General features: G+C 38.9%; 4 protein-coding genes and 1 long non-coding RNA gene across 7 annotated transcripts; 4 read left to right on the forward strand and 1 right to left on the reverse strand.

Moving 5' to 3' along the window:
- Positions 1-38: 38 nt before the first annotated feature.
- On the forward strand, positions 39-7,465 carry LOC112573509 (E3 ubiquitin-protein ligase TRIM23-like). Its single transcript, XM_025253958.1, is given in 12 exon segments — positions 39-143; positions 455-745; positions 1,216-1,279; positions 1,282-1,493; positions 1,925-2,107; positions 2,473-2,688; positions 3,532-3,591; positions 3,593-3,667; positions 3,850-3,979; positions 4,296-4,406; positions 4,606-4,730; positions 5,372-7,465. Coding segments are annotated over 12 exon segments (1,728 nt in total). The 5' UTR covers positions 39-62; the 3' UTR covers positions 5,552-7,465.
- A 1,199-nt stretch (positions 7,466-8,664) lies between these two features.
- LOC112573511 (E3 ubiquitin-protein ligase TRIM23-like) lies at positions 8,665-13,280 on the forward strand. Its single transcript, XM_025253961.1, has 5 exons — positions 8,665-9,050; positions 10,057-10,186; positions 10,503-10,613; positions 10,775-10,899; positions 11,548-13,280. Exons 1-5 carry the CDS (start codon positions 8,934-8,936, stop codon positions 11,725-11,727), a joined length of 663 nt encoding a protein of 220 aa, XP_025109746.1. The 5' UTR covers positions 8,665-8,933; the 3' UTR covers positions 11,728-13,280.
- A 1,296-nt stretch (positions 13,281-14,576) lies between these two features.
- Positions 14,577-22,746, forward strand: LOC112573510 (E3 ubiquitin-protein ligase TRIM23-like). 2 transcript variants are annotated; one of them, XM_025253959.1, is made up of 7 exons: positions 14,577-14,899; positions 15,692-15,724; positions 16,005-16,134; positions 16,450-16,560; positions 20,055-20,179; positions 20,830-21,647; positions 21,861-22,746. In XM_025253959.1, exons 1-6 carry the CDS (start codon positions 14,783-14,785, stop codon positions 21,007-21,009), a joined length of 696 nt encoding a protein of 231 aa, XP_025109744.1. In that variant the 5' UTR covers positions 14,577-14,782; the 3' UTR covers positions 21,010-21,647; positions 21,861-22,746. The 2 variants fall into 2 exon arrangements, with proteins under 2 accessions (XP_025109744.1, XP_025109745.1); XM_025253960.1 differs by lacking the exon at positions 15,692-15,724 and having other exon boundaries at positions 14,583-14,899.
- On the reverse strand, positions 17,555-18,327 carry LOC112573512. The gene is made up of 2 exons (XR_003101247.1): positions 17,888-18,327; positions 17,555-17,828 (listed from the first exon to the last, which is right to left on the reverse strand). It is a non-coding gene; the product is annotated as an uncharacterized LOC112573512 (long non-coding RNA).
- Positions 22,747-23,215: 469 nt separating the features above from the next.
- On the forward strand, positions 23,216-27,155 carry LOC112573885. 2 transcript variants are annotated; one of them, XM_025254546.1, is made up of 3 exons: positions 23,216-23,311; positions 24,857-25,110; positions 25,923-27,155. In XM_025254546.1, exons 2-3 carry the CDS (start codon positions 24,926-24,928, stop codon positions 26,143-26,145), a joined length of 408 nt encoding a protein of 135 aa, XP_025110331.1. In that variant the 5' UTR covers positions 23,216-23,311; positions 24,857-24,925; the 3' UTR covers positions 26,146-27,155. The 2 variants fall into 2 exon arrangements, with proteins under 2 accessions (XP_025110331.1, XP_025110332.1); XM_025254547.1 differs by lacking the exon at positions 23,216-23,311 and adding an exon at positions 23,343-23,468.
- Positions 27,156-27,252: the final 97 nt, after the last annotated feature.

Genomic DNA, 27,252 nt, shown 5'->3' on the forward strand with positions numbered 1-27,252 from the left:
TGTAAAATGTTTTGTTTTCGTGTTTTAAATTGTATTCTGTGCTGATCGAATAAACATGTAAAATGGCGTCTGGTGGTCTCTGTGGGTTCGAAGCAGCGTCAGTTCTTACTCCGTTGACACAGTGTCAGAATTTGCCAGACAATGTCGGTAATTTTTTGCGCTAAATTATGATACTACTGTATTGATGCATTTAGCTTTTGCTTATCTCGACGTTTGTGCATTTCTGTATATGAATAGATATGTTACTTTTTTGTATTTAGCTCGTCTTCGCTATCTTTGGCTACTGCATTGACGACTGATATTTTCCGATCCTGTAATTCACAGTTGTCTGACTGCATTTGTCATCATAATAAGTTTAGATTAATAATCATCATACATGTCTTGAGATTTTATGTTGTGTTATAAATTGTTTTTTCGCGCTGTGTGATTCTTAATTTCCCCATCCCCTCAACAGACGATATTGGAATGCAGAGTTTGCAGCGAAATTTTCCGATTCCAAGGCGACAAAGTTCCACGTCTTCTTGTGTGTGGACACACAGTATGTCACCAGTGCCTAACAAGGCTTCAGCTTCATGGCCGTACTCTGTTGTGCCCGTTTGACCGCCAGCCAACGGAGATAGGAGACTCTGGCGTTTGGGGGTTGAAGAAGAACTTTGCACTGCTAGAGTTGCTTGAGAAACTGCAGAACCCACAACAAACGCCATGCCGCATCTTTTCAGACAGTGTCTTGGCCAGAGAACAGAGTGTAAGCTGGAGGATTTTACTTCTCAATGACTCTATTCAGATTGTCGCTAATCATATAATTCTAATGTGTTAGCAAATTATGCTTATTATTTCCATGAATCTTCTCATTTTACCACTTGTTATCATTTTTTTTTTTTTTTCCCCATTTGAGACCTACCTGTAGGCGGGGGTAGGGGGGTCTTTAATAATTTCCAATGTAGATTTGTTTCTATTAATTTAAATTAATGGCTTCCATTAAAATGGACTTTTTAAAATTCCTTTCTCCATATTTGGTTATTTTCTTCAAAGAAAATTCCAAGAAAAAAAATGTTTTGACAAATCTTTAAAAGAAGCAAGCATAATCCCGTGTTCTGGCTGCCTTCCTGTCAACATTTCTGACATGCTGCATTTTTTCTCATTCATGTACATGTATGCCCCACATACTTATACAATCCAGTTATTAATTGCATTCTCTTCTTTTTCTTGATTCAGCTGGCCATTCTTTGTGATGAAAATGAACTACACATTGCAGTACTTTATTGCACAGTCTGTGACACACACTGTGCATCGAATGCTCAGAGACAACACACTCTACACGCACTTTGGCACGTCACAAGAGAGTGCCTATATCAGAGAAGCCTCGAGAAAACCCAAAGTGTGTCTATCATCCCATGCATCTGGTGGAGTTTGCATGCTTGGAAGATGAGTGCAAATGTTCCCCTCTCATGTGCTATATATGTAAAGATTACGGTCGTCACATGAAACACAAGGTATGGAAATTGCCACTCTGTATAGTGGCTATTTATGCTTTATATTTCTGCTCCAGAAAATCATTTTTGATGATCTCTTAGCTTTTTCAACAAGCAGGCATGGATGATATTTATGCTTAAATATTTAAAATATTTAAATATTAATTATTTACTGGTGTAAAGATCAGAGATAATGCGAAGAGGAATGAGAGATGGTTTTGCTAAATGTTCTCATCTCTCAGAAATGAAAATAAATCTAGTGCAGTGCAACAGAAGCAAAACAAAGCCCATTAATAACTTAAAGGGCAACTCCATTTATCTAAATAAGGCAATTGCAAAGTTGATTTTTTTAAAAGATAAATGCTTAACTCTTTTTGCCTAATTCATTACCTTTAGTTTCGCAATTTAATTAGTTCATTCAATTGATGGTCATTGTTTTTGTCTTATTTTAGCACTGTCTGTTGGAAACTGAGGCAGAAAATGTACGAAGTTCTATATTGAATGCAGTCCAGCATGTCAAGTCATTTGGAGAAGAAGTGTCCGAATCAGCACGCCGACTTGCAGGTGTTATTCAGCAGATAGAAGGAGGCATACAGGTGATTCCTAACACAGATGGAGTTCCTACTGCACAGCAGGTAGAGTTCTTTTTTTTTTTTTTTTAATTTTATTGGTCTGTGTGTGTGTGTGTGTGCATTTCTGTGCATGAAAAAAAAAATAGATCAAGAAACAGAAGTTGTTGAGCACATCTTGCTTACCTTCTGAAAAGTTTACTCAGCAGGTTTCATAGATTTTTCATGGTATGCAAGCTTGAAAGCCTGTGTATTGTAGCCATGCATGCTGTAGGTGGGTAGGGGCGTGTGAGTAAGAGAGAGAAGTAAACAAACAATTTTAAAGAACACAGTGTTTATTATTTTAGTTTTAAAGCTCCATGTTATTGTTTGGTTATTGTTAGTGTTGAAAGCTGCTTGCAAACATTGTAGTATTGTTTACCATTGTCCAGATGGTTGGAACAGCAGAGCAAGCACGGCTGAAGATCAAACATTACTTCAGTGAGCTACGTGAGAATTTAAACCGTCAAGAAATTGCTGCACTGGCAGCTGTGGATACACATATTCGTGAGAAACTGTGCATGCTGCGACAGCAGCAGGAAGATATGGCCATCCTGCTGTCACAAATACATGCCGTGTGTCAGCAATGTGAAGCTACTCTGCAGCAGGTTAGTATGCTGACATTGTGACATCATATTGTAACATGCTGATTAACATCCACATCAAACCACACAGCTAACGAGGACAATGTATCTTTAAGATAATGCAGTTTCGACACCATGTACCTCTGGTCTGCAGCTGAAACTTCTAGGTAGGATTAAATAGAAATAACTCTTCTTACTGAATGATGTCAGTAAATTTTATATAAAGCAAGTAGGTCCTGCGGGCATGTTTACTTTAAAACAATACATACATACTCTGAACACTCAATTGACACAGCCCAGAGGTTACTAGAACTGGCCAATTCCAGTCATCAGAATGTATAATTTGAGTCAGCTGGCATGTTTTGTGAGTAGAGCACCTCAACAGCACAATCAGTTACAGACAGCTTTCCTTAACTGTATTTGAATACAGTATTTCCCCAACTTACGAACAGATTCTGTTTCACAAGGCTGTTCATATGTTTGTTTGTAAGTCAGTACTGGAACAGACATGTGTTGTGATTACAGCAGGGTGCATGTACAACCAGCTCTATTTTTGGACGAACCGATATAAACAATAGTTTTTAGTTGTTTTTAATGTGCTTGAACGACATTCAAGTACATGAAATAAAGTGTATAATATTTTATAATTATAATCAAACTATCCTTACGTTCTTACTTTAAACTTGCAGACTATCCTTACAATGTACTTTTGAGCTTGAGGACAACTTTGTTGATATTTATACTGAACTTTGTAACATGAACATTCATAAGTAGGTGACTAACTATATACAGGTGTCTTTTATCTTGTTCAAAAAAAGTCACTAAAGTGGAGTGAATGTCACATATTCAGCATGCGCTGGTTCACAGGATGACACCAAGGTGCTGTTAGCTAAGGCTGAGGTCAGTCACCTGCTGGATACGGTACAGAAGCAAGCAGCAGCAGTTTCTGGATCTGCCTGACCAGCTGGCCTTGGAACCAACCATCCCCATCACCTTCACTAAAGTAATTATGTCATCTCTTTAACAGGATAAAAAACATTTTAGTAAAAGTGTACAGCTTCTAAAGGTTTTCTTGAATATGACATAGCTAATTAAGGAAAGAAAAAGATCATGTCCACTGTTTATACTGAGAGAGGGAACAGAATGGAATGTATTTGAAATCTATGTATGCTTATTTCTTGGTAGGACAACCGTGTTCATATTGGACCCAAAATTGAAATGCGTGTGGTGACACTGGGCCTTGATGGAGCTGGCAAGACAAGCATTCTTTTCAAACTAAAACAAAATGAGTTTGTCAACACCATTCCAACTATAGGTCTGTTTTTTGTTTAAATAATTCCATTACTACATTTATGAAAGTATGTTTTATATGAAAAATACTACGTTGCCATATTTTATATCATTATTAATTTTCATTGGGAATAATGTGTCATGTGGTTTTAGTTTTTCTTGAAGATCTTTTCTTATCTACATTTATGTTTGCATTTGACAAAAAAAGTTGATTAGAAGGAGTAATTAGAACTACTTGTATATTAATGTCAGTTATGTAGTAAAGTGACAACTCCTTCATTGACCAAAACTTATTATAGACACAAGGCAATTTTCTTTTTATAATGGCCACTTTTTTCCAGGATTTAATGTGGAAACAGTAGAATACAAAAATGTTAAGTTCACAATCTGGGATGTGGGAGGACAGCACAAGATTCGCCCACTCTGGAAACACTATTACTTCAATACTCAAGGTTTGTTCTGTTCCAGTCATGTTTTAGATAAGACAATGTGCTGAAACAGGTCAAAAGGAATAGGTCTTCATATTATAGTAGCTGTTTTAAGTGTGATGCTTCAGTTCTTTTGATTGTAATATTCAAATTAAACAGTTTTGGTTGTTTAATCCTTGATTTAAACATTTGTGGCTGTGATGCTCAGTGTAAACTATTTCAGCTGTGATATTCGTGCTGGACTGCAGCAACCGAGAACGACTAACAGAGGCTCAGAATGAGCTGGTCAAGCTGGTACAGGAGAAAGAGTTAAAGGAGGCATCACTCCTTATCTTTGCAAATAAACAGGTATACTCACAGTGCTCATTCTTTTGATTCTTTACATTTAGTCAGACGGAAATTATTTTGTGGAGAAAAAGTATGTACTTGTCATTGATATAAAGTAGTGTTGATTGGTAGCTTATAGTTTTATAAACTGAAAATAATGTTGATAACTGTTGAAATCATATCCTTCACATAAAACCATGAAAAAGTGAAAGCAGCAGAGAAACTTTTAGTGGGTTTTTCTTTTTTTTTTTTTTTTTTTTTTTAATTTTTGATGATTTGTACTAGTGAATATGCAGAGCGTAAAGGGAAGATATGTAATTCTTCAGCTTAGTAAATGGCATGTGCCTCGACTTAAAGTTTAAATTTAAGGAACATTTACTGTCACAGTTCAAATATTTACTTCCTCTTAAAGTATTTCTTACTGCTTACATTTTAATTGCTTATTGATGGGTTTAATTAGCTTCTAATGTTACAGATGTAGGAAATAATTAGATACAGTTTCTTTACTTATATAAGACAGTCTCCTTCACAGAAAATTGATGCAGTCTTCTTGAGGTATTTTCTTCCATGCAGACTTCCCTCACTACTTCATCTCCACACTCCACTTTTATCTGTTTGTGCTTCAGTTAAAGCTACATGTTTTCTTTTCTGTCATATTGTAGGATGTGGATGACCATGCTAGCATTGAAGAAATAACACAGCAGATGGGACTGCTCAAGATGTGCTGCAATCGCAGCTGGCATCTGCAAGGGTGCAGTGCCAAATCTGGAGAGGGACTGGCAGATGGCCTGGAGTGGTTGTCCCGACAGATGGTGGCTGCTGGGGCACCAGAACTAGTATAGTAACAAACTTCATACTCCTGAACCAAACAACAAAGCAAACACACAACAAGAAAACTATTTTTAAAAAAGCATTCTGAGATGTGATTCTGGGAGGACATCTCTGATTCTTAAAGCATCTAATTTTTAGTTGAAAGAAGTTCAAAATAGTTATGATTTGTTGCAGAGTGTTTTGATTGAAGTCATTCCTGCTGACTTTCCACTATCTGTTTTGTCCACTTTGACATCAAGGTTTATCAGTGATACAGATGCCATCAAGTTTTGCAAGGCCTTCTCTTATTTTATCTTCTTGTTTTGAGCTTTCGGTAAGGTAAAGGTAGATAGCCCCATAACATGTCAGTCACTGAGGAGTTAAATGTTAGATCCCTCATGTCCCAAGGCAGTATTTTTGTGAGGGTAGTGCCCATCTCCTATTCATCCCTAGCATTCCTTCCCCAGTCCTCTGTAGGATCAAGTACCCATTCAACGGCTAGATCAGCTGGAGTATTATACTCCAAGGCAGACCTGGGCAAACGCCGGCCCGCCTCCTGTGTCTGACTGGCCCTTCCGCCAGTATATATACTATGTATACAGTATTGGTAAAACTTAGTTAACTATATTAGTCCTGCCCTCTAGAACCATCCCAGTTTCTCATGCGGCCCCTTAGGAAAATTAATTGCCCACCCCTGCTCCAAGGGTACCTAACCAGGTAATGTGCACTTAATGTAACGCTGCTCTGACCACTCAGCTGGCTACTTTCTCTTTTTCATTGTATCTGCCATGACTCTTGTGGTCCTGAAACACATACATGAATAAATATGGATGAATAAATCCACATGAACACATGACATGCATTTACACACTCTGTGAACTGTAGTGCAATCTTGCATTACCTTTGGAAGTTTTAAAAACTATATCCTATGGTGGCCACTGTACTGATTGATCCAAGAAGATTGTTAATGAATACTTACAATAGTAGAACATAGCTGAGATAAAGACAGCTCTTTGATAAGAGGTGGGGTTTTTTTTAACTTGAACTAAAATCTAGGAGTAGAATGGTACTATTATTTGTGTACATGTACTCAGATTGTAACTTATAACTGGCAACAGAGGCAACTGTTGTGTTTACATGTGTGTGTGGAAAAGAGAAAGGTGGGAGTAGGAATGATGGTGAATGATAATGCAGGTGTGCATGCTTTAACATAAAGGGAGAACTATGCTGAGAGTTCTCCCTCAAATACTCAATTTATTTATATTGCATCAATTTTGTAAATATTAACTTAATGTGAATGAATTGAGCTATAGCTATGATTAAGACTTTCACATCTGTGGGTGCAAACTGTATAGGAAGAGCAAATAATAACAGTAGCATATTAACTGTACATACTGATAGCAGCTGACTACAGCACAAATGACTTAGTAAATTATTTGTCTCATTTTTATAAAGCGGGCACTAAAACTGTGTTGTCTTGTCTTGGTCATAATGTAAGTGGCAAAAGGTTTGCTTAGTGCAACAAAGTTTTTTCTCTTAAAAACTTTTGTGATAATGCATTCTTTGATATTACATTGAGCTTGAACTCCCAGTGTTGGTGGTTGCTTATGTATTTGGAAATTCAGTTCCTTATAAAATATTGTTTATAAAGGGTTGTTTAAACAGGGTTTTTAATTGAAGTTGTGAGCATCACCAGTTGGGGTTGTCTGCAGCTTTGGAGAATGACATTAAAGGTTGCCTTTGTAAATACGAGCTCCATGGTTACCTAAGAAGATTTTACTTTACTTTAGTAATTGTAATTATAAATCTGTGATGTACTTTGTTGTTGGGGATAATAAAATGTATATTTTTGTTGCAATCTCACTTCTCCAAAATATTCGTTTTTCAGTTATTTAGTATATTTACAGTTCTCTGGCATCTTTCAATAAAAAATAAAAATGCAAAAATGTTTTTATTGTCTTTATTTCTTTACGTTTTGTGGTCTCTCTCTCTTCCCCTCTCCCCACACCCACCTAAAAAAATACGCCCACCTGTCTAAGATCAAAACGTTTGTGAAATGGCGCAGCGCGGTCTGCCTCTGCACGAGAGTTGACTATGCTTTCCTATAATTTTTCTGGTGTCCGAAAACCCCATTCTGCAACAGACGTCAGCAAGCGCTACAAAATCACCCCTGATGTTTCTTATATTTTTACCCCATAAATGACATCGTTTGAACATAATGGACTAGCCGTAGAGTCTTTCTGTGAGTGGACGTCATATTCACTACGATTCGCACCTGCGTTCAACGAGCGCCGCCACACTAGTGCCCCGTTCACAACGTCGCCAGCAGTCAACACTAAACAAAGAGAGATAAGCCCCGAAAGATGGCATAGGCTTGGCTTTGTATGCTGCAGGGATTGTGCCATAACATAAATCCAGTTTGGTATTATTCTGGGTGGTTGTGCCGATCACATACTGGTCATACCTTTTTAGAGTCTTTGCCAGATCGCAGTTGCCCAGAGTAAATTGTGGTGCATCTGGTGACAAGGAATCGAGTCTGTGTGTCACATCAGCAATGACCCTCCTGGCAGACGTAGCATTCCCTCTAGGGTGAATATATACACTACTGTGAAGAACAGTTGTGGAAATTCCTTAGGCAGATAGAAAGGGCGAAGGGAGACTGACAACAGTTCGATATCCGGGGTGCGCAGATTGATTCACGCACTACTATTGTTTTACAGTATCTTTCGTTAACATACAAACAAACACCGCCTCCAATTGATTTACCGGTGACCATTGCGGAGCGGTCACAGCGATATGGAAGACCGAATCCAGAAATAAGCAGTTCATCACCATCGATATCGTGATCCTTTAGCCACGTACGTTTCGGTGCAGGTGTTACGAGACAAATGTTCCAGCCCAAAATCTCGTTCCAAGCGAGAGCCAATGGTCTGTGCATACTACAAAATGAAATTTAACAGATGAGAAACACAGAAAACTTTTAGGTTCAAATTATTACAGCTACCAAAGAAATGTGGATAGTGCACTATTTTCTTTTGATATCACTGCGCGAGTGGGTGTTTGATCGTCTGCTAAAGAGTAACAAGTCAAATTTAAATAAAAAATAACATGAAAAAGCTAAACACATACAACTCACGATTTATTTGTTGGTTTTGATAAAAAAAAATACCACGAAAATGTCTGCTAAATCATTCAGCAACACTAGAAGTCCCAGCGTCTGCATGCATCCCTCCCTTGGAATAATTAATTAATATTCTGGGTTGAAACATTTGTTTCGCTACACCGCCACCTTGATGTTGTTGTCCTGACGCGAGTGTAATAGAAATCCAGAGACAAACGCTGATTAACACCACAATTCCTGAATTCGTGAACTTGAACATTTTACAAATAGTCACATCCACCACCAAGCATAAAATGAATAGCGAGACTGAAAAAACGGACGCAGTAAATAGAGGAAATACGGAAGATATGACGGTAATGCCGTCGCAAATACCCGCCGTGTGTCAGAAATGTGAAGCTACTCCGCAGCAGGTTAGTATGCTGACATTGTGGCATCATATTGTAGCATGCTGATTAACATCTACATCAAGCCACATATAGTTAACGAGGACAGCTGTGTATCTCTAGAATAATGCTATTACGGCACCATGTATGTAGATCTGGTATGCAGCTGAAACTTCCAGGTAGGAGTAAAAAGAAATAACTCTTCTTACTGAATGATGTCAGTAAATTTTAAATGAAGCAAGTAGGTCCTGTGGGCACATTTACTTTAAATATATATACTATGAGCACTCACTGGGCACAGCCCAAAGAACTGGCCAATCAGGCAGAATGTATAATTTGAGTCAGCTGGCATGTTTTGTGAGTAGAACTACACAACAGCAAGGAAAGCTGTCTGTATGATACAGTATTTCCCCAACTGACGAACAAATTCTGCGTCACAAGGCTTTTCATGTTTGTTCGTAAGTACTGGGACAGACGTGTGTACATGTGCAACCTTCTCTATTTTTGGACGATCGGATATAAACAATAGTTTTTAGTTGTTTTTAATGTGCTTGAACAACTTTCAAGTGCCTGAAATCAAGTTTATAATAGTTTATAATTACAATCAAACTATCCTTACGTTCTTACTTTAAACTTGCAGACTATCCTTACAAACTACTTTTGAGCTTGAGGAAAACTTTGTTTAAATATACTGAAGTTCGCAACTAGAACATTCGTAAGTATAGGGACTAGCTGTATACAGGTATTAATTATCTTGTTCAAGTCACCAAAGTGGAGTGAATGTCACATATTCAGCATGCGCTGGTTCACAGGATGACACCAAGGTATTGTTGGCCAAGGCTGAGGTCAGTCATCTGCTGGATACAGTACAAAAGCAGCAGCAGCAGTTTCCAGATCTGCCTAACCAGCTGGCCTTGAAACCGACCATCTCTATCCCTTCACTAAGATAATTTTGTCATCTCGTTAACAGGATAAAAAGGGAAGGAACAGAATGGAATGTATTTGAAATCTATGTATGCTTATTTCTTGGTAGGACAACCGTGTTCACATTGGACCCAAAATTGAAATGCGTGTGTTGATGCTGGGCCTTGATGGAGCTGGCAAGACATGCATTCTTTTCAAACTAAAAAAAAATGAGTTTGTCAAAACCATTCCAACTGTAGGTCTGTTTTTTGTTTTAATAATTTCATTGCTACATTTATGAAAGTATGTTTTATATGAAAAATACTATGTTGTCATATTTTATATCATTATTCATTTTAATGGGAATAATGTTGCATGTGTTTTTAGTTTTTCTTGAAGATCTTTTCTTATCTACAGTTATGTTTGTATTGGAGAAAAAAAAGTTGATTAGAAGGAGTAATTAGAACTACTTGTACATTAATGTCAGTTATGTAGTAAAGTGACAACTCCTTCATTGAACAAAACTTATTATATAGACACAAAGCAATTTCTTTACATAATGGCCACTTTTTCCAGGATTTCGTGTGGAAACAGTAGAATACAAAAATGCAAAGTTCTCAATCTGGGATATAGGAGGACAGCATTTGGTTCGCCACTTCTGGAAACACTATTACCTCAATACTCAAGGTTTGTTCTGTTCCAGTCATGTTTTAGATAATATAATGTGCTGAAACAGGTCAAAAGGAAGAGGCCTTGTTTTGCTTGTAATATTCAAATTAAACAGTTTTGGTTGTTTAATACTTGATTTAAACATTTGTGGCTGTGATGCTCAGTGTAAACTATTTCAGCTTTGATATTCGTGCTGGACTGCAGCAACCGAGAACGACTAACAGAGGCTCAGAATGAGCTGGTCAAGATGGTACAGGAGAAAGAGTTAAAGGAGGTATCACTCCTAATCTTTGCAAACAAACAGGTATACTCACAGTGCTCATTCTTTTGATTCTTTACATTTAATCGGCAGGAAATTATTTTGTGGAGAAAAGTATGTACTTGTCATTGATATAAAGTAGAGTTGATTGGTAGCTTATAGTTTTATAAACGGAAAATAATGTTGATAACTGTTGAAATCATATCCTTCACATAAAACTATGAAAAAGTGAAAGCAGCAGAGAAACTTTTAGTGGGTTTTTCTATTTTTCTTTTTTTTTTTTTTTTTTTTTTAATTTTTGATTATTTGTACTAATGAATATGCAGAGCATAAAGGGAAGATATGCAATTCTTCAGCTTAGTAAATGGCATGTGCCTCGACTTAAAGTTTAAATTTAAGGAACATTTACTGTCACAGTTTAAATATTTACTTCCTCTTAAAGTATTTCTTACTTCTTTTATTTTAAGTTGCTTATTGATGGGTTTAAATAGCTTCTATTATTACAGATGTAGGAAATAATTAGATAAAGTTTCTTTACTTATATAAGACAGTCTCCTTCACAGAAAATTGATGCAGTCTTCTTGAGGTATTTCCTACAATGCAGACTTCCCTCACTACTTCATCTCCACACTCCACTTTTATCTGTTTGTGCTACAGTTAAAGCTACATGTTCTCTTTTCTGTCATATTGTAGGATGTGGAGGACCATGCTAGCATTGAAGAAATAACACAGCAGATGGGACTGCTCAAGATGTGCTGCAATCGCAGCTGGCATCTGCAAGGGTGCAGCGCCAAATCTGGAGAGGGACTGGCAGATGGCCTGGAGTGGTTGTCCCGACAGATGGTGGCTGCTGGAGCACCAGAACTAGCCTAGCAACTAACATCATACTTCTGAACAAACACACAAGCAAAACAAACACACAACAAGAAAGGTTTATCAGTGATACAGCTACCCATCAAGTTTAGCAAGGCCTTCTCTTATTTTATCGTCTTGTTTTGAGCTTTCCGTAAGGTAAAGGTAGATAGCCCCATAACATGTCAGTCACTGAGGAGTTAAATGTTAGATCCCTCATGTCCCAGGGCAGTATTTTTGTGAGGGTAGTGCCCATCTCCTATTCATCCCTAGCATTCCTTCCCCACTCCTCTGTAGGATCAAGTACCTATTCAACGGCTAGATCAGCTGGAGTATTATACTCCAAGGGTACCTAACCAGGTAATGTGCACTTAATGTAACGCTGCTCTGACCATTCAGCTTGCTGCTTTCTCTTTTTGTAGTAGTGTCTGGCATGACTATTGAGGTTCTTAAAAGCACTGTACAAGTGTTTTAAAAGACAATACATACATACATATGGATAAATAAATCCACATGAACACAGACATGCATTTACACACTCTGTGAACTGTAGTGCCATCTTGCATTACCTTTCGCAGTTTTAAAAACTATATCCTATAGTGGCCACTGTGCTGATTGATACAAGATTATTAATGCCTATAATGAATACTTACAATAGTAGAACATAGCTGAGGTAAAGACAGCTCTTTCAGAATGTTACTACTATTTGTGTCCTTGTACTCAGATTGTAACTTATAACTGGCAACAGAGGCAACTGTTGTGTTTACATGTGTATGTGGGAGAGAGAGAGAAGCGGGAGTAGGATTGATGGTGAATGATAATGCAAGTGTGCATGCTCTAACATAAAGGGAGAACTATGCTGAAAGTTTTTCCTCAAATACTCAATTTATTTATATTGTAATTATTAACTCAATGTGAATGAATTGAGCTATAGCTATGAATTAAGACTTTCACATCTGTGGGTGCAAACTGTATAGGAAGAGCAAATAATAACAGTAGCATATTAACTGTACATACTGATAGAAGCTGACTACAGCACAAATGACTTAGTAAATTATTTGTCCCATTTTTACTAAAGTGTGCACTAAAACAGTGTTGTATTGTCTTGGTCATAATGTAAGTGGCAAAAGGTTTGCTAAGTGCAACAAAGTTTTTTTCTCTTAAAAACTTTTGTGATAATGCATTCTTTGATATTACATTGAGCTTGAACTCCTAGTGTTGGTGGTTGCTTATGTATTTGGAAATTCAGTTCCTTATAAAATATTGTTTATAAAGGGTTGTTTAAACAGGGTTTTTAATTGAAGTTGTGAGCATCACCAGTTGGGGTTGTCTGCAGCTTTGGAGGCATGACATTAAAGGTTGCCTTTGTAAATACGAGCTCCATGGTTACCTGAGAAGATTTTACTTTACTTTAGTAATTGTAATTATAAATCTGTGATGTACTTTGTTGTTGGGGATAACAAAATGTGTATTGTTGTTGCAGTCTCACATCACCAAAATATTCGTTTTTCAGTTATTTAGTAAATTTACAGTTCTCTGGCATCTTTCAATAAAAAATAAAAATGCAAAATTTTTTTCTTGTTTTTATTTCTTTACGTTTTGTGATCTCTCTCTCTTCCCCCCTCCCCACACCCACCTAAAAATATACGCCCACCTGTCTAAGATCAAAACGTTTGTGAAATGGCGCAGCGCGGTCTGCCTCTGCATGAGAGTTGACTTTGCTTTCCTATAATTTTTCTGGTGTCCGAAAACCCCATTCTGCAACAGACGTCAGTAGCGCTACAAAATCACCCCTGATGTTTCTTATATTTTTACCCCATAAATGACATCGTTTGAACATAATGGACTAGCCGTAGAGTCTTTCTGTAAGTGGACGTCATATTCACTACGATTCGCACCTGCGTTCAACGAGCGCCGCCACACTAGTGCCCCGTTCACAACGTCGCCAGCAGTCAACACTAAACAAAGAGAGATAAGCCCCGAAAGATGCATAGGCTTGGCTTGTATGCTGCAGGATTGTGCATAACATAAATCCAGTTTGGTATTATTCTGGGTGGTTGTGCCGATCACATAACTGGTCATACCTTTTTAGAGTCTTTGCCAGATCGCAGTTGCCCAGAGTAAATTTTGGTGCATCTGGTGACAATTATAGGAATCGAGTCTGTGTCACATCAGCAATGACCCTCCTGGCAGACGTAGCATTTCCTCTAGGGTGAATATACACTACTGTGAAGAACAGTTGTGGAAATTACTAAGGCAGAAAGGGCGAAGGGAGACTGACAACAGTTCGATATCCGGGGTGCGCAGATTGATTCACGCACTACTATTGTTTTACAGTATCTTTCGTTAACATACAAACAAACACCGCCTCCAACTGATTTACCGGTGACCATTGCGGAAGACCATATGGAAGACCGAATCCAGAAATAAACAGTTCATCACCATCGATATCGTGATCCTTTAGCCACGTACAGGTGTTACGAGACAAATGTTCCAGCCCAAAATCTCGTTCCAAGCGAGGTATGCGTCTTAATTGTTGTAAGGACAGAACCAAACTCTCAGCAAGAGCCAATGGTCTGCGCATACTACAAAATGAAATTTAACAGTTGAGAAACACAGGAAACTTTTAGGTTCAAATTATTACAGCTACCAAAGAAATGTGGATAGTGCACTATTTTCTTTTGATATCACTGCGCGAGTGGGTGTTTGATCGTCTGCTAAAGAGTAACTACTTACGTAACTACAAGTCAAATTTAAATAAAAATAACACGAAAAAGCTAAACACGTACAACTCACGATTTATTTTTGGTTTTGATAAAAAAAAAAAATACCACGAAAATGTCTGCTAAATCATTCAGCAACACTAGAAGTCCCAGCGTCTGCATGCATTCCTCGCTTGGAATAATTAATTAAGATTCTGGGTTGGAACATTTGTTTCGCTACACCGCCACCTTGATGTTGTTGTCCTGACGCGAGTGTAATAGAAATCCAGAGACAAGCGCTGATTAACACCACAATTCCTGAATTCGTGAACTTGAACATTTTACAAATAGTCACATCCACCACCAAGCATAAAATGAATAGCGAGACTGAAAAAACGGACGCAGTAAATAGAGGAAATACGGAAGATATGACGGTAATGCCGTCGCAAATACCCGCCGTGTGTGAGCAATGTGAAGCTACTCCGCAGCAGGTTAGTATGCTGACATTGTGGCATCATATTGTAGCAAGCTGATTAACATCCACATCAAGCCACATAGTTAACGAGGACAGCTGTGTATCTCTAGAATAATGCTATTACGGCACCATGTATATGTAGCTCTGGTATGCAGCTGAAACTTCCAGGTAGGAGTAAAAAGAAATAACTCTTCTTACTGAATGATGTCAGTAAATTTTAAATGAAGCAAGTAGGTCCTGTGGGCACATTTACTTTAAATATATATACTATGAGCACTCACTGGGCACAGCCCAAAGAACTGGCCAATCAGGCAGAATGTATAATTTGAGTCAGCTGGCATGTTTTGTGAGTAGAACTACACAACAGCAAGGAAAGCTGTCTGTATGATACAGTATTTCCCCAACTTACGAACAAATTCTGCGTCACAAGGCTTTTCATGTTTGTTCGTAAGTACTGGGACAGACGTGTGTACATATGCAACCTTCTCTATTTTTGGACGATCGGATATAAACAATAGTTTTTAGATATTTTTAATGTGCTTGAACAACTTTCAAGTGCCTGAAATAAAGTTTATAATAGTTAATAATTACAATCAAACTATCCTTATGTTAATTCTTAGTTTAAACTTCCAGACTATCCTTACAAACTACTTTTGAGCTTGAGGACAACTTTGTTTATATATACTGAAGTTCGCAACTAGAACATTCGTAAGTAGAGGACTATATAGCTGTATACAGGTATTATTTATCTTGTTCAAGTCACCAAAGTGGAGTAAATGTCACATATTCAGCATGCGCTGGTTCACAGGATGACACCAAGGTATTGTTGGCCAAGGCTGAGGTCAGTCATCTGCTGGATACAGTACAAAAGCAGCAGCAGCAGTTTCTGGATCTGCCTAACCAGCTGGCCTTGGAACCAACCATCCCTATCCCTTCACTAAGATAATTATGTCATCTCTTTAACAGGATAAAAATATCAGTAAAAGTGTACAGCTTCAAAAGGTTTTCTTGAATATGACATAGCTAATTAAGGAAAGAAAAAGATCATGTCCACTGTTTATACCTAGGGAAGGAACAGAATGGAATGTATTTGAAATCTATGTATGCTTATTTCTTGGTAGGACAACCGTGTTCACATTGGACCCAAAATTGAAATGCGTGTGGTGATGCTGGGCCTTGATGGAGCTGGCAAGACATGCATTCTTCTCAAACTAAAAAAAAATGAGTTTGTCAAAACCATTCCAACTTTAGGTCTGTTTTTTGTTTTAATAATTTCATAACTACATTTATGAAGTATGTTTTATGTGAAAAATACTATGTTGTCATATTTTATATCATTATTCATTTTAATGGGAATAATGTTGCATGTGTTTTTAGTTTTTCTTGAAGATCTTTTCTTATCTACAGTTATGTTTGTATTGGAGAAAAAAAAGTTGATTAGAAGGAGTAATTAGAACTACTTGTACATTAATGTCATTTATGTAGTAAAGTGACAACTCCTTCATTGAACAAAACTTATTATATAGACACAAAGCAATTTCTTTACATAATGGCCACTTTTTCCAGGATTTAATGTGGAAACAGTAGAATACAAAAATGTAAAGATCTCAATCTGGGATATAGGAGGACAGCATTTGGTTCGCTTCTTCTGGAAACACTATTACCTCAATACTCAAGGTTTGTTCTGTTCCAGTCATGTTTTAGATAATATAATGTGCTGTGTAGCGGGCACGATTTTTGAGAGTTGGTGTTGTGTGGGAGGTTCACTTCCTTTCTTTTGCACGTTGTACGACCCAAACACAAATTCGTCAGCTGAATTCTTTATTGGGATGACGGCTGGCGAAGTTATGAAGACATGAAGAAACAGGCGAAGAAGATTTGGGAAGAAAACTGAGGAAGTGGAAGTGAAGGTGAAAAAAAAAGGGAAAGAAAAAGAAAAGGAGTAGAAGGAAAAGAAGGAGAAGAAAGAAGAGAGAAGAGAAGAAAAGAGAAGAAGTAGAAGGACTTGTTGCCCTGAAATCAAACAAGAAAGTTCCATTACACAAAACCTCCTAGAGCAACTCCATCACGTACACTATACTCCACATGGCATTTCCTAAACATATACACAAATCTTACTACAGCAAATTCCATTGCATACACTCCTTTCTCCTCGAACAAGTTTTAACATCAGAAATCTCCATGATATTATTCATTACACGGGATTTTGCTACATCGTGGAGAACACGTGGAGAACACGTGGTACCCTCTCTGTACCTAAACCCATAACTACGTATTTTCAAACTCAAGGCACACAAAACTACATCCATCCTTTCACAATATGGGTCCTAGATATTTAACCACATATTCCTAGCTAGTATCCCTTATTCAATCAGCGTCGGCCATAGCCTCAAACGCTAAGATGGGAGCAGTCCTCCCCTCAAACGAATCATAAGACATCTACTAAATACTAAATCCAACCTCCACAAAAACTGTAACATTCTTTAGGCCAAAGCCTTGGCAAACGAAATACAAGGTTATTTTAACCAACCTGATTTAGGACAAACTTCCACTTCGTCCTCGACACTCAACAGAAAAAGGAAGTCTCAGCTCGACCGGAAGTTATTTATACCGGTCAAACTCTCGTCAAACCCCCGTTACCGCGAGAGTCGACATAAAAAATATAGCTCTATTTTACTTTTATAAATGTGTAAATACACATGACATTTTCTCTAAATGTCATGGGTGTTACAGTCACCCCCCCTAAATAAAATGGGCGCTATTTCCTTAGAAATGCAACCATTTCCCATCACAAACCCTAGCAAATAAATTCCGAGCCTTCATCCACACAAGTACACCTACAAGGCTACCTGACAGACTATCCTCCTCAGGACTAGCCTCCCCATGCCACTATAATCTAGTGGGCACTGGCTCCTCATCCACACAGGTACACCCTACAAGGCTACCTGACAGGCTATCCCTCAGGACTAGCCTCCCATCCACACAGGTACACCCTACAAGCTACCTGACAGGCTATCCCCCTCAGGACTAGCCTCCCCATGCACTATAATCTAGTGGGCACTGGCTCCTCATCCACATAGGTAACCCTACAAGGCTACCTGACAGACTATCCTCCTCAGGACTAGCCTCCCATGCCACTATAATCTAGTGGGCACTGGCTCCAAAAATACATTACAGCCCACCACATCAATTCCTACAGTACACCCTCAACAAAAATTCCAGCGCTAGCAGTGTTGCTAGCCTGTTACATTAAAGGCCAAATGCACTTCAGATTGGTAACAGCTGATATGCACGGCGACTGGTTATCTAACATCCTCAATCCTTATCATTAAAACAAACTTCAGCATTACTGCCATCTCCTCATCATCATCATCAACCATACAACAATCAACATCTACATGATTAACATAAGACACAAAAAAAAAATCGGCATAGTACACTCCTGCACACACCATAGGCTATAATCATTCATCACTACTGCTCCATCAAAGTCATAATCGCAATCATGATCATATTCATAATGCAGTCATCAACGAAAATGTGGTCAAGACCTGACAATCTACTTCGTTACACGCTAGTTGTCTGTAACCCATATACTATGGTGGAGGTAACCAATTGTCTATAGTGCAGTTTTCTCTGTCTGGTTGCTCTTGTTACAGGGGTAACCTCGTGGTAGGCAAGAGCTCTCTCCCTCCACTCTGCGAACTTTACTTCTTGACCCCCTGTGGGCGGGAGTCCCGTGAATATACCCAGCCGGGGTGGCGGGGAGCTCACGTTAACATTAACTGCTGCCGGCTGGCTCATGGTCGTCATTGCTCTCACCAAGTCTCTCTGCAGCTGCAGCAGCTCGCTCATTACGGCCGATGTACTTGGGTCTTGGCCTGGTCCTTCGGCGACTTGATCTTCTCCGTCCATCACGAAGTGTTAGGAAGTCTCTCTCCCGTGGCACTCTCAAATCATGCCCCACATTGGGCGCCAAACTGTAGCGGGCACGATTTTTGAGAGTTGGTGTTGTGTGGGAGGTTCACTTCCTTTCTTTTGCACGTTGTACGACCCAAACACAAATTCGTCAGCTGAATTCTTTATTGGGATGACGGCTGGCGAAGTTATGAAGACATGAAGAAACAGGCGAAGAAGATTTGGGAAGAAAACTGAGGAAGTGGAAGTGAAGGTGAAAAAAAAGGGAAAGAAAAAGAAAAGGAGTAGAAGGAAAAGAAGGAGAAGAAAGAAGAGAGAAGAGAAGAAAAGAGAAGAAGTAGAAGGACTTGTTGCCCTGAAATCAAAACAAGAAAGTTCCATTACACAAAACCTCCCTAGAGCAACTTCCATCACGTACACTATACTCCACATGGCATTTCCTAAACATATACACAAATCTTACTACAGCAAATTCCATTGCATACACCTCCTTTCTCCCTCGAACAAGTTTAACATCAGAAATCTCCATGATATTATTCATTACACGGGATTTTGCTACACGTGGAGAACACGTGGAGAACACGTGGTACCCTCTCTGTACCTAAACCCATAACCTACGTATTTTCAAACTCAAGGCACACAAAACTACATCCATCCTTTCACAATATGGGTCCTAGATATTTAACCACCATATTCCCTAGCTAGTATCCCCTTATTCAATCAGCGTCGGCCATAGCCTCAAACGCTAAGATGGGAGCAGTCCTCCCCCTCAAACGAAATCATAAGACATCCTACTAAATACTAAATCCAACCTCCACAAAAACTGTAACATTCTTTAGGCCAAAGCCTTGGCAAACGAAATACAAGGTTATTTTAACCAACCTGATTTAGGACAAACTTCCACTTCGACCCCCTCGTCCTCGACACTCAACAGAAAAAGGAAGTCTCAGCTCGACCGGAAGTTATTTATACCGGTCAAACTCTCGTCAAACCCCCGTTACCGCGAGAGTCGACATAAAAAATATAGCTCTATTTTACTTTTATAAATGTGTAAATACACATGACATTTTCTCTAAATGTCATGGGTGTTACAGCTGAAACAGGTCAAAAGGAAGAGGCTTTCATATTATAGTAGCTGTTTTAAGTGTGATGCTCCACTTGTTTTGCTTGTAATATTCAAATTAAACAGTTTTGGTTGTTTAATACTTGATTTAAATATTTGTGGCTGTGATGCTCAGTGTAAACTATTTCAGCTGTGATATTCGTGCTGGACTGCAGCAACCGAGAACGACTAACAGAGGCTCAGAATGAGCTGGTCAATGTGGTACAGGAGAAAGAGTTAAAGGAGGCATCACTCCTTATCTTTGCAAACAAACAGGTATACTCACAGTGCTCATTCTTTTGATTCTTTACATTTAATCGGCAGGAAATTATTTTGTGGAGAAAAATTATGTACTTGTCATTGATATAAAGTAGTGTTGATTGGTGGCTTATAGTTTTATAAACTGAAAATAATGTTGATAACTGTTGAAATCATATCCTTCACATAAAACTATGAAAAAGTGAAAGCAGCAGAGAAACTTTTAGTGGGTTTTTCATTTTTTTCTTTTTTTTTTTCTTTTTTTTTTAATTTTTGATTATTTGTACTAGTGAATATGCAGAGCATAAAGGGAAGATATGAAATTCTTCAGCTTAGTAAATGGCATGTGCCTCGACTTAAAGTTTAAATTTAAGGAACATTTACTGTCACAGTTTAAATATTTACTTCCTCTTAAAGTATTTCTTAATTCTTTTATTTTAAGTTGCTTATTGATGGGTTTAAATAGCTTCTATTATTACAGATGTAGGAAATAATTAGATAAAGTTTCTTTACTTATATAAGACAGTCTCCTTCACAGAAAATTGATGCAATCTTCTTGAGGTATTTCCTCCCATGCAGACTTCCCTCACTACTTCATCTCCACACTCCACTTTTATCTGTTTGTGCTACAGTTAAAGCTACATGTTCTCTTTTCTGTCATATTGTAGGATGTGGAGGACCATGCTAGCATTGAAGAAATAACACAGCAGATGGGACTGCTCAAGATGTGCTGCAATCGCAGCTGGCATCTGCAAGGGTGCAGCGCCAAATCTGGAGAGGGACTGGCAGATGGCCTGGAGTGGTTGTCCCGACAGATTGTGGCTGCTGGGGCACCAGAACTAGCCTAGCAACTAACATCATACTTCTGAACAAACACACAACAAGAAAGGTTTATCAGTGATACAGCTACCCATCAAGTTTAGCAAGGCCTTCTCTTATTTTATCTTCTTGTTTTGAGCTTTCAGTAAGGTAAAGGTAGATAGCCCCATAACATGTCAGTCACTGAGGAGTTAAATGTTAGATCCCTCATGTCCCAAGGCAGTATTTTTGTGAGGGTAGTGCCCATCTCCTATTCATCCCTAGCATTCCTTCCCCACTCCTCTGTAGGATCAAGTACCCATTCCACGGCTAGATCAGCTGGAGTATTATACTCCAAGGGTTTCTAACCAGGTAATGTGCACTTAATGTAACGCTGCTCTGACCATTCAGCTTGCTGCTTTCTCTTTTTGTAGTAGTGTCTGGCATGACTATTGAGGTTCTTAAAAGCACTGTACAAGTGTTTTAAAACGCAATACATCCATAAATATGGATAAATAAATCCACATGAACACAGACATGCATTTACACACTCTGTGAAATGTAGTGCCATCTTGCAATACCTTTCGCAGTTTTAAAAACTATATCCTATAGTGGCCACTGTGCTGATTGATACAAGAAGATTATTAATGCCTATAATGAATACTTACAATAGTAGAACATAGCTGAGGTAAAGACTAGCGGTCCGGCGGCGCAACGGTTAGCGCCCGTCACCAATACAGTGAAGGTTGGCTCCCCAGAGTTCATTTCTCGTCTCGGGCCCGCTGTTCTTTCTCTGCACGTGGCATCTGTTTACAGGGCTGGCTGGTTGCCGTAATATAGCCTTAGTTGATGACACGGCGTAAAACACCCCCCACCCCCCACCCCCCACCCCACCCCCGAGGTAAAGACAGCTCTTTCAGAATGTTGCTACTATTTGTGTATATGTACTCAGATTGTAACTTATAACTGGCAACAGAGGCAACTGTTGTGTTTACATGTGTGTGTGGGAGAGAGAGAGAGGCGGGAGTAGGAATGATGGTGAATAATGCAAGTGTGCATGCTCTAACATAAAGGGAGAACTATGCTGAAAGTTTTCCCTCAAATGCTCAATTTATTTATATTGTAATTATTAACTCAATGTGAATGAATTGAGCTATAGCTATGAAAACTTTCACATCTGTGGGTGCAAACTGTATAGGAAGAGCAAATAATAACAGTGGCATATTAACTGTACATACTGATAGAAGCTGACTACAGCACAAATAACTTAGTAAATTATTTGTCCCATTTTTACTAAAGTGTGCACTAAAACTGTGTTGTATTGTCTTGGTCATAATGTAAGTGGCAAAAGGTTTGCTTAGTGCAACAAAGTTTTTTTCTCTTAAAAACTTTTGTGATAATGCATTCTTTGATATTACATTGAGCTTGAACTCCTAGTGTTGGTGGTTGCTTATATATTTGGAAATTCAGTTCCTTATAAAATATTGTTTATAAAGGGTTGTTTAAACAGGGTTTTTAAGTGAAGTTGTGAGCCTCACCAGTTGGGGTTGTCTGCAGCTTTGGAGGCATGACATTAAAGGTTGCCTTTGTAAATACGAGCTCCATGGTTACCTAAGAAGATTTTACTTTAGTAATTGTAATTATAAATATGTGATGTACTTTGTTGTTGGGGATAATAAAATGTATATTTTTGTTGCAATCTCACTTCTCCAAAAATATTTGTTTTTCAGTTATTTAGTAAATTTACAGTTCTGTGTTATCTTTCAATAAAAAATAAAAATGCAAAATGTTTTTCTTGTTTTTATTTCTTTACGTTTTGTGATCTCTCTCTCTTCCCCCCTCCCCACACCCACCTAAAAATATACGCCCACCTGTCTAAGATCAAAACGTTTGTGAAATGGCGCAGCGCGGTCTGCCTCTGCACGAGAGTTGACTGCTTTCCTATAATTTTTCTGGTTTCCGGAAACCGCATTCTGCAACAGACGTCAGTAGCGCTACAAAATCACCCCTGATGTCATATTTTTACCCCAAAAAGGACGTCGTTTGAACATAATGGACTAGCCGTAGTCTTTCTGGAGATTGTAAGTGGACGTCATCTTCTTCATCAGCATTATCGACTTCCCTTCAGATACTCTGCTGAATCACTTGTTTCCTCACCCTTCTTTCAGTTATTTTATCAAAGGTGTATACCTGCAGAACTGTTACAGTTGTCCACGACAGCGCCGGCAGGAGGAGATTACTTCAGGACAAGAGTTAGTATTAACGCCCTTGCCCACTACTTATTCTCTGGCATTTACAGTGAGTTCTGAGAATTGCCTTGGACTGTGCTAACCATCTCAAGGATGTGTGCAGGTGAATGCTGCCATCTTTCCAATAACTTTTCACCTGTTCACTTATTGCTTATTGTTTTGTGGCGCATATATGTTTTTTGATCTGCAAAGTGCACATGCGAGAAAGAGGCTGTGACTAGCACTGGACGAGGGAGTGGCTAACCCTGTGTTTTGTCGCTGTAATTGTTTGGTTGTTATCATCTCCCAGGGACTCGCGTGTTTGTGCCTTGAGTCTCTTATAACGTGCGATCGTTTCCAGTTTTCTTTCTGCTTTAACCCTGTCATCGTCGTCAGCTTATTTCGATGCTCTGCCATTTGCAAATCGATCAGTCTTCAATTTTAGATCTTAGATCTCCTTCACTGAGCACATCTTTACTAGATATATAGGATTGTATGAATACTCGAACTGTATGTTAACTGAAAATCTACCCATGTCAGTGACCAAGTGTATTTTGTCTTGAATATCGGCAGTTACTAGGTGGAAATGTTCAATACAGAAAAACAAGTGCCAGGGTGTTCATTGTAGTGCACACGGAGACCTACAAATTCATGAAGTGTAGCGGTGTCGTGCGGTTATGCTGGTTTATTTACATTCAGTGCAAGGAAAAAAACGATTGGAAGTGTTATACTGACCATATCGTATAATAGCAATTTGAGTAGATCGATTTTAGTATTTAGTATGTTATGTACAGGTTAAAGAGTCTCTTGGCCAACGGGCTTTAGGAGCAGTGGACGTAAGTGGTCCAACGTGCTGCGGCGAAGCCCGACTGACCCATCCCTCTTTCCTCTTTCTGCCGCCTTTACCACCCCTGATATACTTACCACCTATTACTACTAATTAAGCAGCTACAGGCATCGAGTCAGTGACCTGGTCTACAGTAGAGCACACAAATCGCCAGCTGTTCAGTAGAAGACCAAAACTGGAGTCCATAAACTTTGTCCACAATAATAAACAACTTGCCAGTCAAATCAGTAAAAGACAAAACAGAAACTGAAGTCCAGTTTGTGAGATTAATAATAATAGAATTTACAATGCACATATCCGTGTGTGGAGGCAAGCTCAATACGACTTGCACACAGAATATAATCAGTAGTTTAAAGTACAACAAAGCTCATAAGTAAAAACTTATACAACACAGCTGGCTAGCATTTGAGGCCTTGAGGAGTTTTTTAATTGTTGGGCTAGGTTTTTTTTCTGAACGCAGTCGACTTGCTCCTTAAGATTGGTGACTTAAGACTCGCTTTAAGGACCTAGCATGCACAGCAAGCAAGAATCGTTTTTGGAAGTTCAGCCTGAAAAAAAATACGGGCTTAATGTCAAATCCATTGTAAGATCCCACATGGAAACGGCCCAGAATATAGGTCTTAATGATAGATCAAGGTCAAGAATGTAAGGCTGATGAGAAAAATTTGCTAGTTACACAAGGTAAATAGGTAAGTTCTGAGGTCGAACCTATAAGCTTCAAACGTAGGTGGACAACAGGTACGAGGAATGTACAATTTCATTGCTAGGAGGGTGCGCGCTCGCGCGCGTGTGTGTCTTGTGACTCTACCGTTCTTCTTTCAGCTATTACTCGCGACGCGGATTGACTGAGGGGAGTTATTACCCTGTTTCCATCGGGCATCTTTTGATAATATGCTGTTTCACATCACCGGTGGCATGATGGTGGCAACCGTCCTAGCGGAGGTGCTGTCAATCTTCTGGTCCAGTCGCACAGTCAACGTGTGGCCTTTCAATGAGTACAACATGCCGGAACGTTTCCTGAAATCTGCCCTCATCAGCAACTTCGTGCTCGTCGTTGCACTTAAATACGCCCTGTGGTAAGTTTATGGTCAGTAGGTCAAGCTGTCTCGTGCTGGTAGGTTTCTGGCGCAACAACGTCATAAGGTTGGGGATGGGGATGAGGGAGTGACAGATGTGGAGATTCCACTTACATAACGGAGTAGAGACAAGTAACTGACGCTGATTGACTTAAAGCAGTAATGTATATTTTTATACCCCGCCTCTCTCTCTCTCGCACGTATGCATACATGCACGCACACTTGTATGCTCATATAGATACATAGCAGGCTCGGAATGGTGAGAGAAAATCTTAAAGACCAGCCTGAATGGTTTGCGGTTTTTTTTGCGGGTATCGGTTGATATATGCGATATACACCTAACCGGTAAATTTCAGCCTCCAAAAACAATCGGTTAATTAATTATTCGCTACGATTCGCACCTGCGTTCAACGAGCGCCGCTAATAGTACTAGGTCACACTAGTGCACCGTTCACAACACTAAACAAAGAGAGAATGAGCGACAGTTTGGGTTATTCATACGTTGGAACTTGGAAGTCTGCATTTCTCATGCTAAAATAGGAGTTTTTCAGAACCACGAGAAATGTAGACTGCCGAGTCCTTAGCAACATCCATAAACAAATCCATCAACAATCGTGACGTCTGTATCGTTTATTTCTTTCGTGCATGGTGATGTTTCTTAACGTGTACCTCAAGAACAAAAATAATGGCGTGTTTCTTCAGATCTGGGGAAACGATATTTTGCATCAAGCTTTACCCATTTAGGAAACAATTTTGCACACATACACACAGTAGTTTGATCATCATCTGCATATCTCTTGCTTGTCCGACAGGAGCCAGTGGATGACGAGCAGTTGGTTTGACCTCATCATCTTGACCATCTGGCTGACCCTCGGGTATGCATGCCTGGAAGGGCCTCACCGAGTAACGGACAAGGATTCACTCATCAGGTTTTCAGCCAACGTCCTGCACAAGATGTCCGTCATCACTGTCATACTCGTCACCCTCTACGTATTAGGCGACCTTTCGGACGAATCCTTGGGCTTAGTCATGTGACATCGTGACTTTCAACTGTGATGCTAGATCAACCGATGCCGCTTAATAATAATAATATTATTAACACTAATAATATAAATATTAGCAGGTGCAAGCAAATCTTCATGGTTTGGCTTAGAAAGGCAGTGACTTCCCGCTCGCTGATCAGCTGTACTTTTCTCTCAGTATGTGTGTGATACATATCAAGAAGGCAAAATTGACCTTGTGTTGTGCTGGACTTGGATATTTTGCCGTGGCAGCCCTGGTCAAGTACAAATCGCATATCATTTCTAACCAAGAAAATTGACTGATGCATGTAACATGAGAAGTGGTGATGGGTGGTGCATTTGTCGATTGTCAAGCACCAACGATTGTCAACACTTTCCTTTGAGTTTGTGTTGGTAAACCGTAGATTACGTGAAATTCTGATTGCTTAGTTAAATAGCTTTAACAGAAAAAAGTAATACTTTATTTTATTTTTAACTTACGGTTATAGTGTAGCTACTACTGAAAGCACAGATCTATTGTGTGTATGTAGATTCAGTAGAGTTTTGTGTAGAAAGTTAATTCCCGTGAACAGTACAGATTTATTACAATCGACATTTTTATAATAATACTATAAAGCTAACTTTAATAATACTGTAAAACTAGCGCCATATCCCGGCAGTGTGGGCTTGCTCGTGGCGCTTTACGAACAATGACATACACACATGGACGCATGTATGTACATCGCTGTTTCTGGCGGGGGAGGGGGTGCCATAAGCTTGCCTATAGGGCCAGGATATGATCACTATATAAGTTTACTTTATTATTTTTAATCCACGCTGCAAATTCTCCAGTCCATTTATACGTCAAACAAAGCATATGTCCACTTAAGATTCATTTTATTTATTTCTTTTTCGTGAACATGTTGCCCACTGCCAGTGCACTTTAAAGAAATATAACCTTCAGTTATAAGGCTGATTTTTATGACATACTTATTAAAGGTGTGAGAGTAGACAATTATAAATATTTAGGTATAAATATCCACAATAAACTCACCTGGAAAGTTAATGTTATGAGCGTCGTCAAGAAAATGCATAGCCGCCTTTACTGTATGTGAAATCTTGATCACTTAATATCCGCCCT

This window comes from Pomacea canaliculata, linkage group LG10 (assembly GCF_003073045.1).
Source record: "Pomacea canaliculata isolate SZHN2017 linkage group LG10, ASM307304v1, whole genome shotgun sequence".
In the NCBI taxonomy this organism is placed as follows: Eukaryota; Metazoa; Mollusca; class Gastropoda; order Architaenioglossa; family Ampullariidae; genus Pomacea; species Pomacea canaliculata.

What these genes read in the sequence shown, in the direction of transcription:
- LOC112573885 (XM_025254546.1), top strand. Translation starts at nt 24,926, where the DNA reads ATGCTGTTTCACATCACCGGTGGCATGATGGTGGCAACCGTCCTAGCG. An exon ending in GCACTTAAATACGCCCTGTG is followed by an intron (nt 25,111 to 25,922) that starts GTAAGTTTATGG and finishes CTTGTCCGACAG; the next exon opens with GAGCCAGTGGATGACGAGCA.
- LOC112573510 (XM_025253959.1), top strand. Translation starts at nt 14,783, where the DNA reads ATGAATAGCGAGACTGAAAAAACGGACGCAGTAAATAGAGGAAATACG. An exon ending in GTGAAGCTACTCCGCAGCAG is followed by an intron (nt 14,900 to 15,691) that starts GTTAGTATGCTG and finishes GCTGGTTCACAG; the next exon opens with GATGACACCAAGGTATTGTT. An exon ending in CTATTACCTCAATACTCAAG is followed by an intron (nt 16,561 to 20,054) that starts GTTTGTTCTGTT and finishes AAACTATTTCAG; the next exon opens with CTGTGATATTCGTGCTGGAC.
- LOC112573511 (XM_025253961.1), top strand. Translation starts at nt 8,934, where the DNA reads ATGAATAGCGAGACTGAAAAAACGGACGCAGTAAATAGAGGAAATACG. An exon ending in GTGAAGCTACTCCGCAGCAG is followed by an intron (nt 9,051 to 10,056) that starts GTTAGTATGCTG and finishes ATTTCTTGGTAG; the next exon opens with GACAACCGTGTTCACATTGG. An exon ending in CTATTACCTCAATACTCAAG is followed by an intron (nt 10,614 to 10,774) that starts GTTTGTTCTGTT and finishes AAACTATTTCAG; the next exon opens with CTTTGATATTCGTGCTGGAC.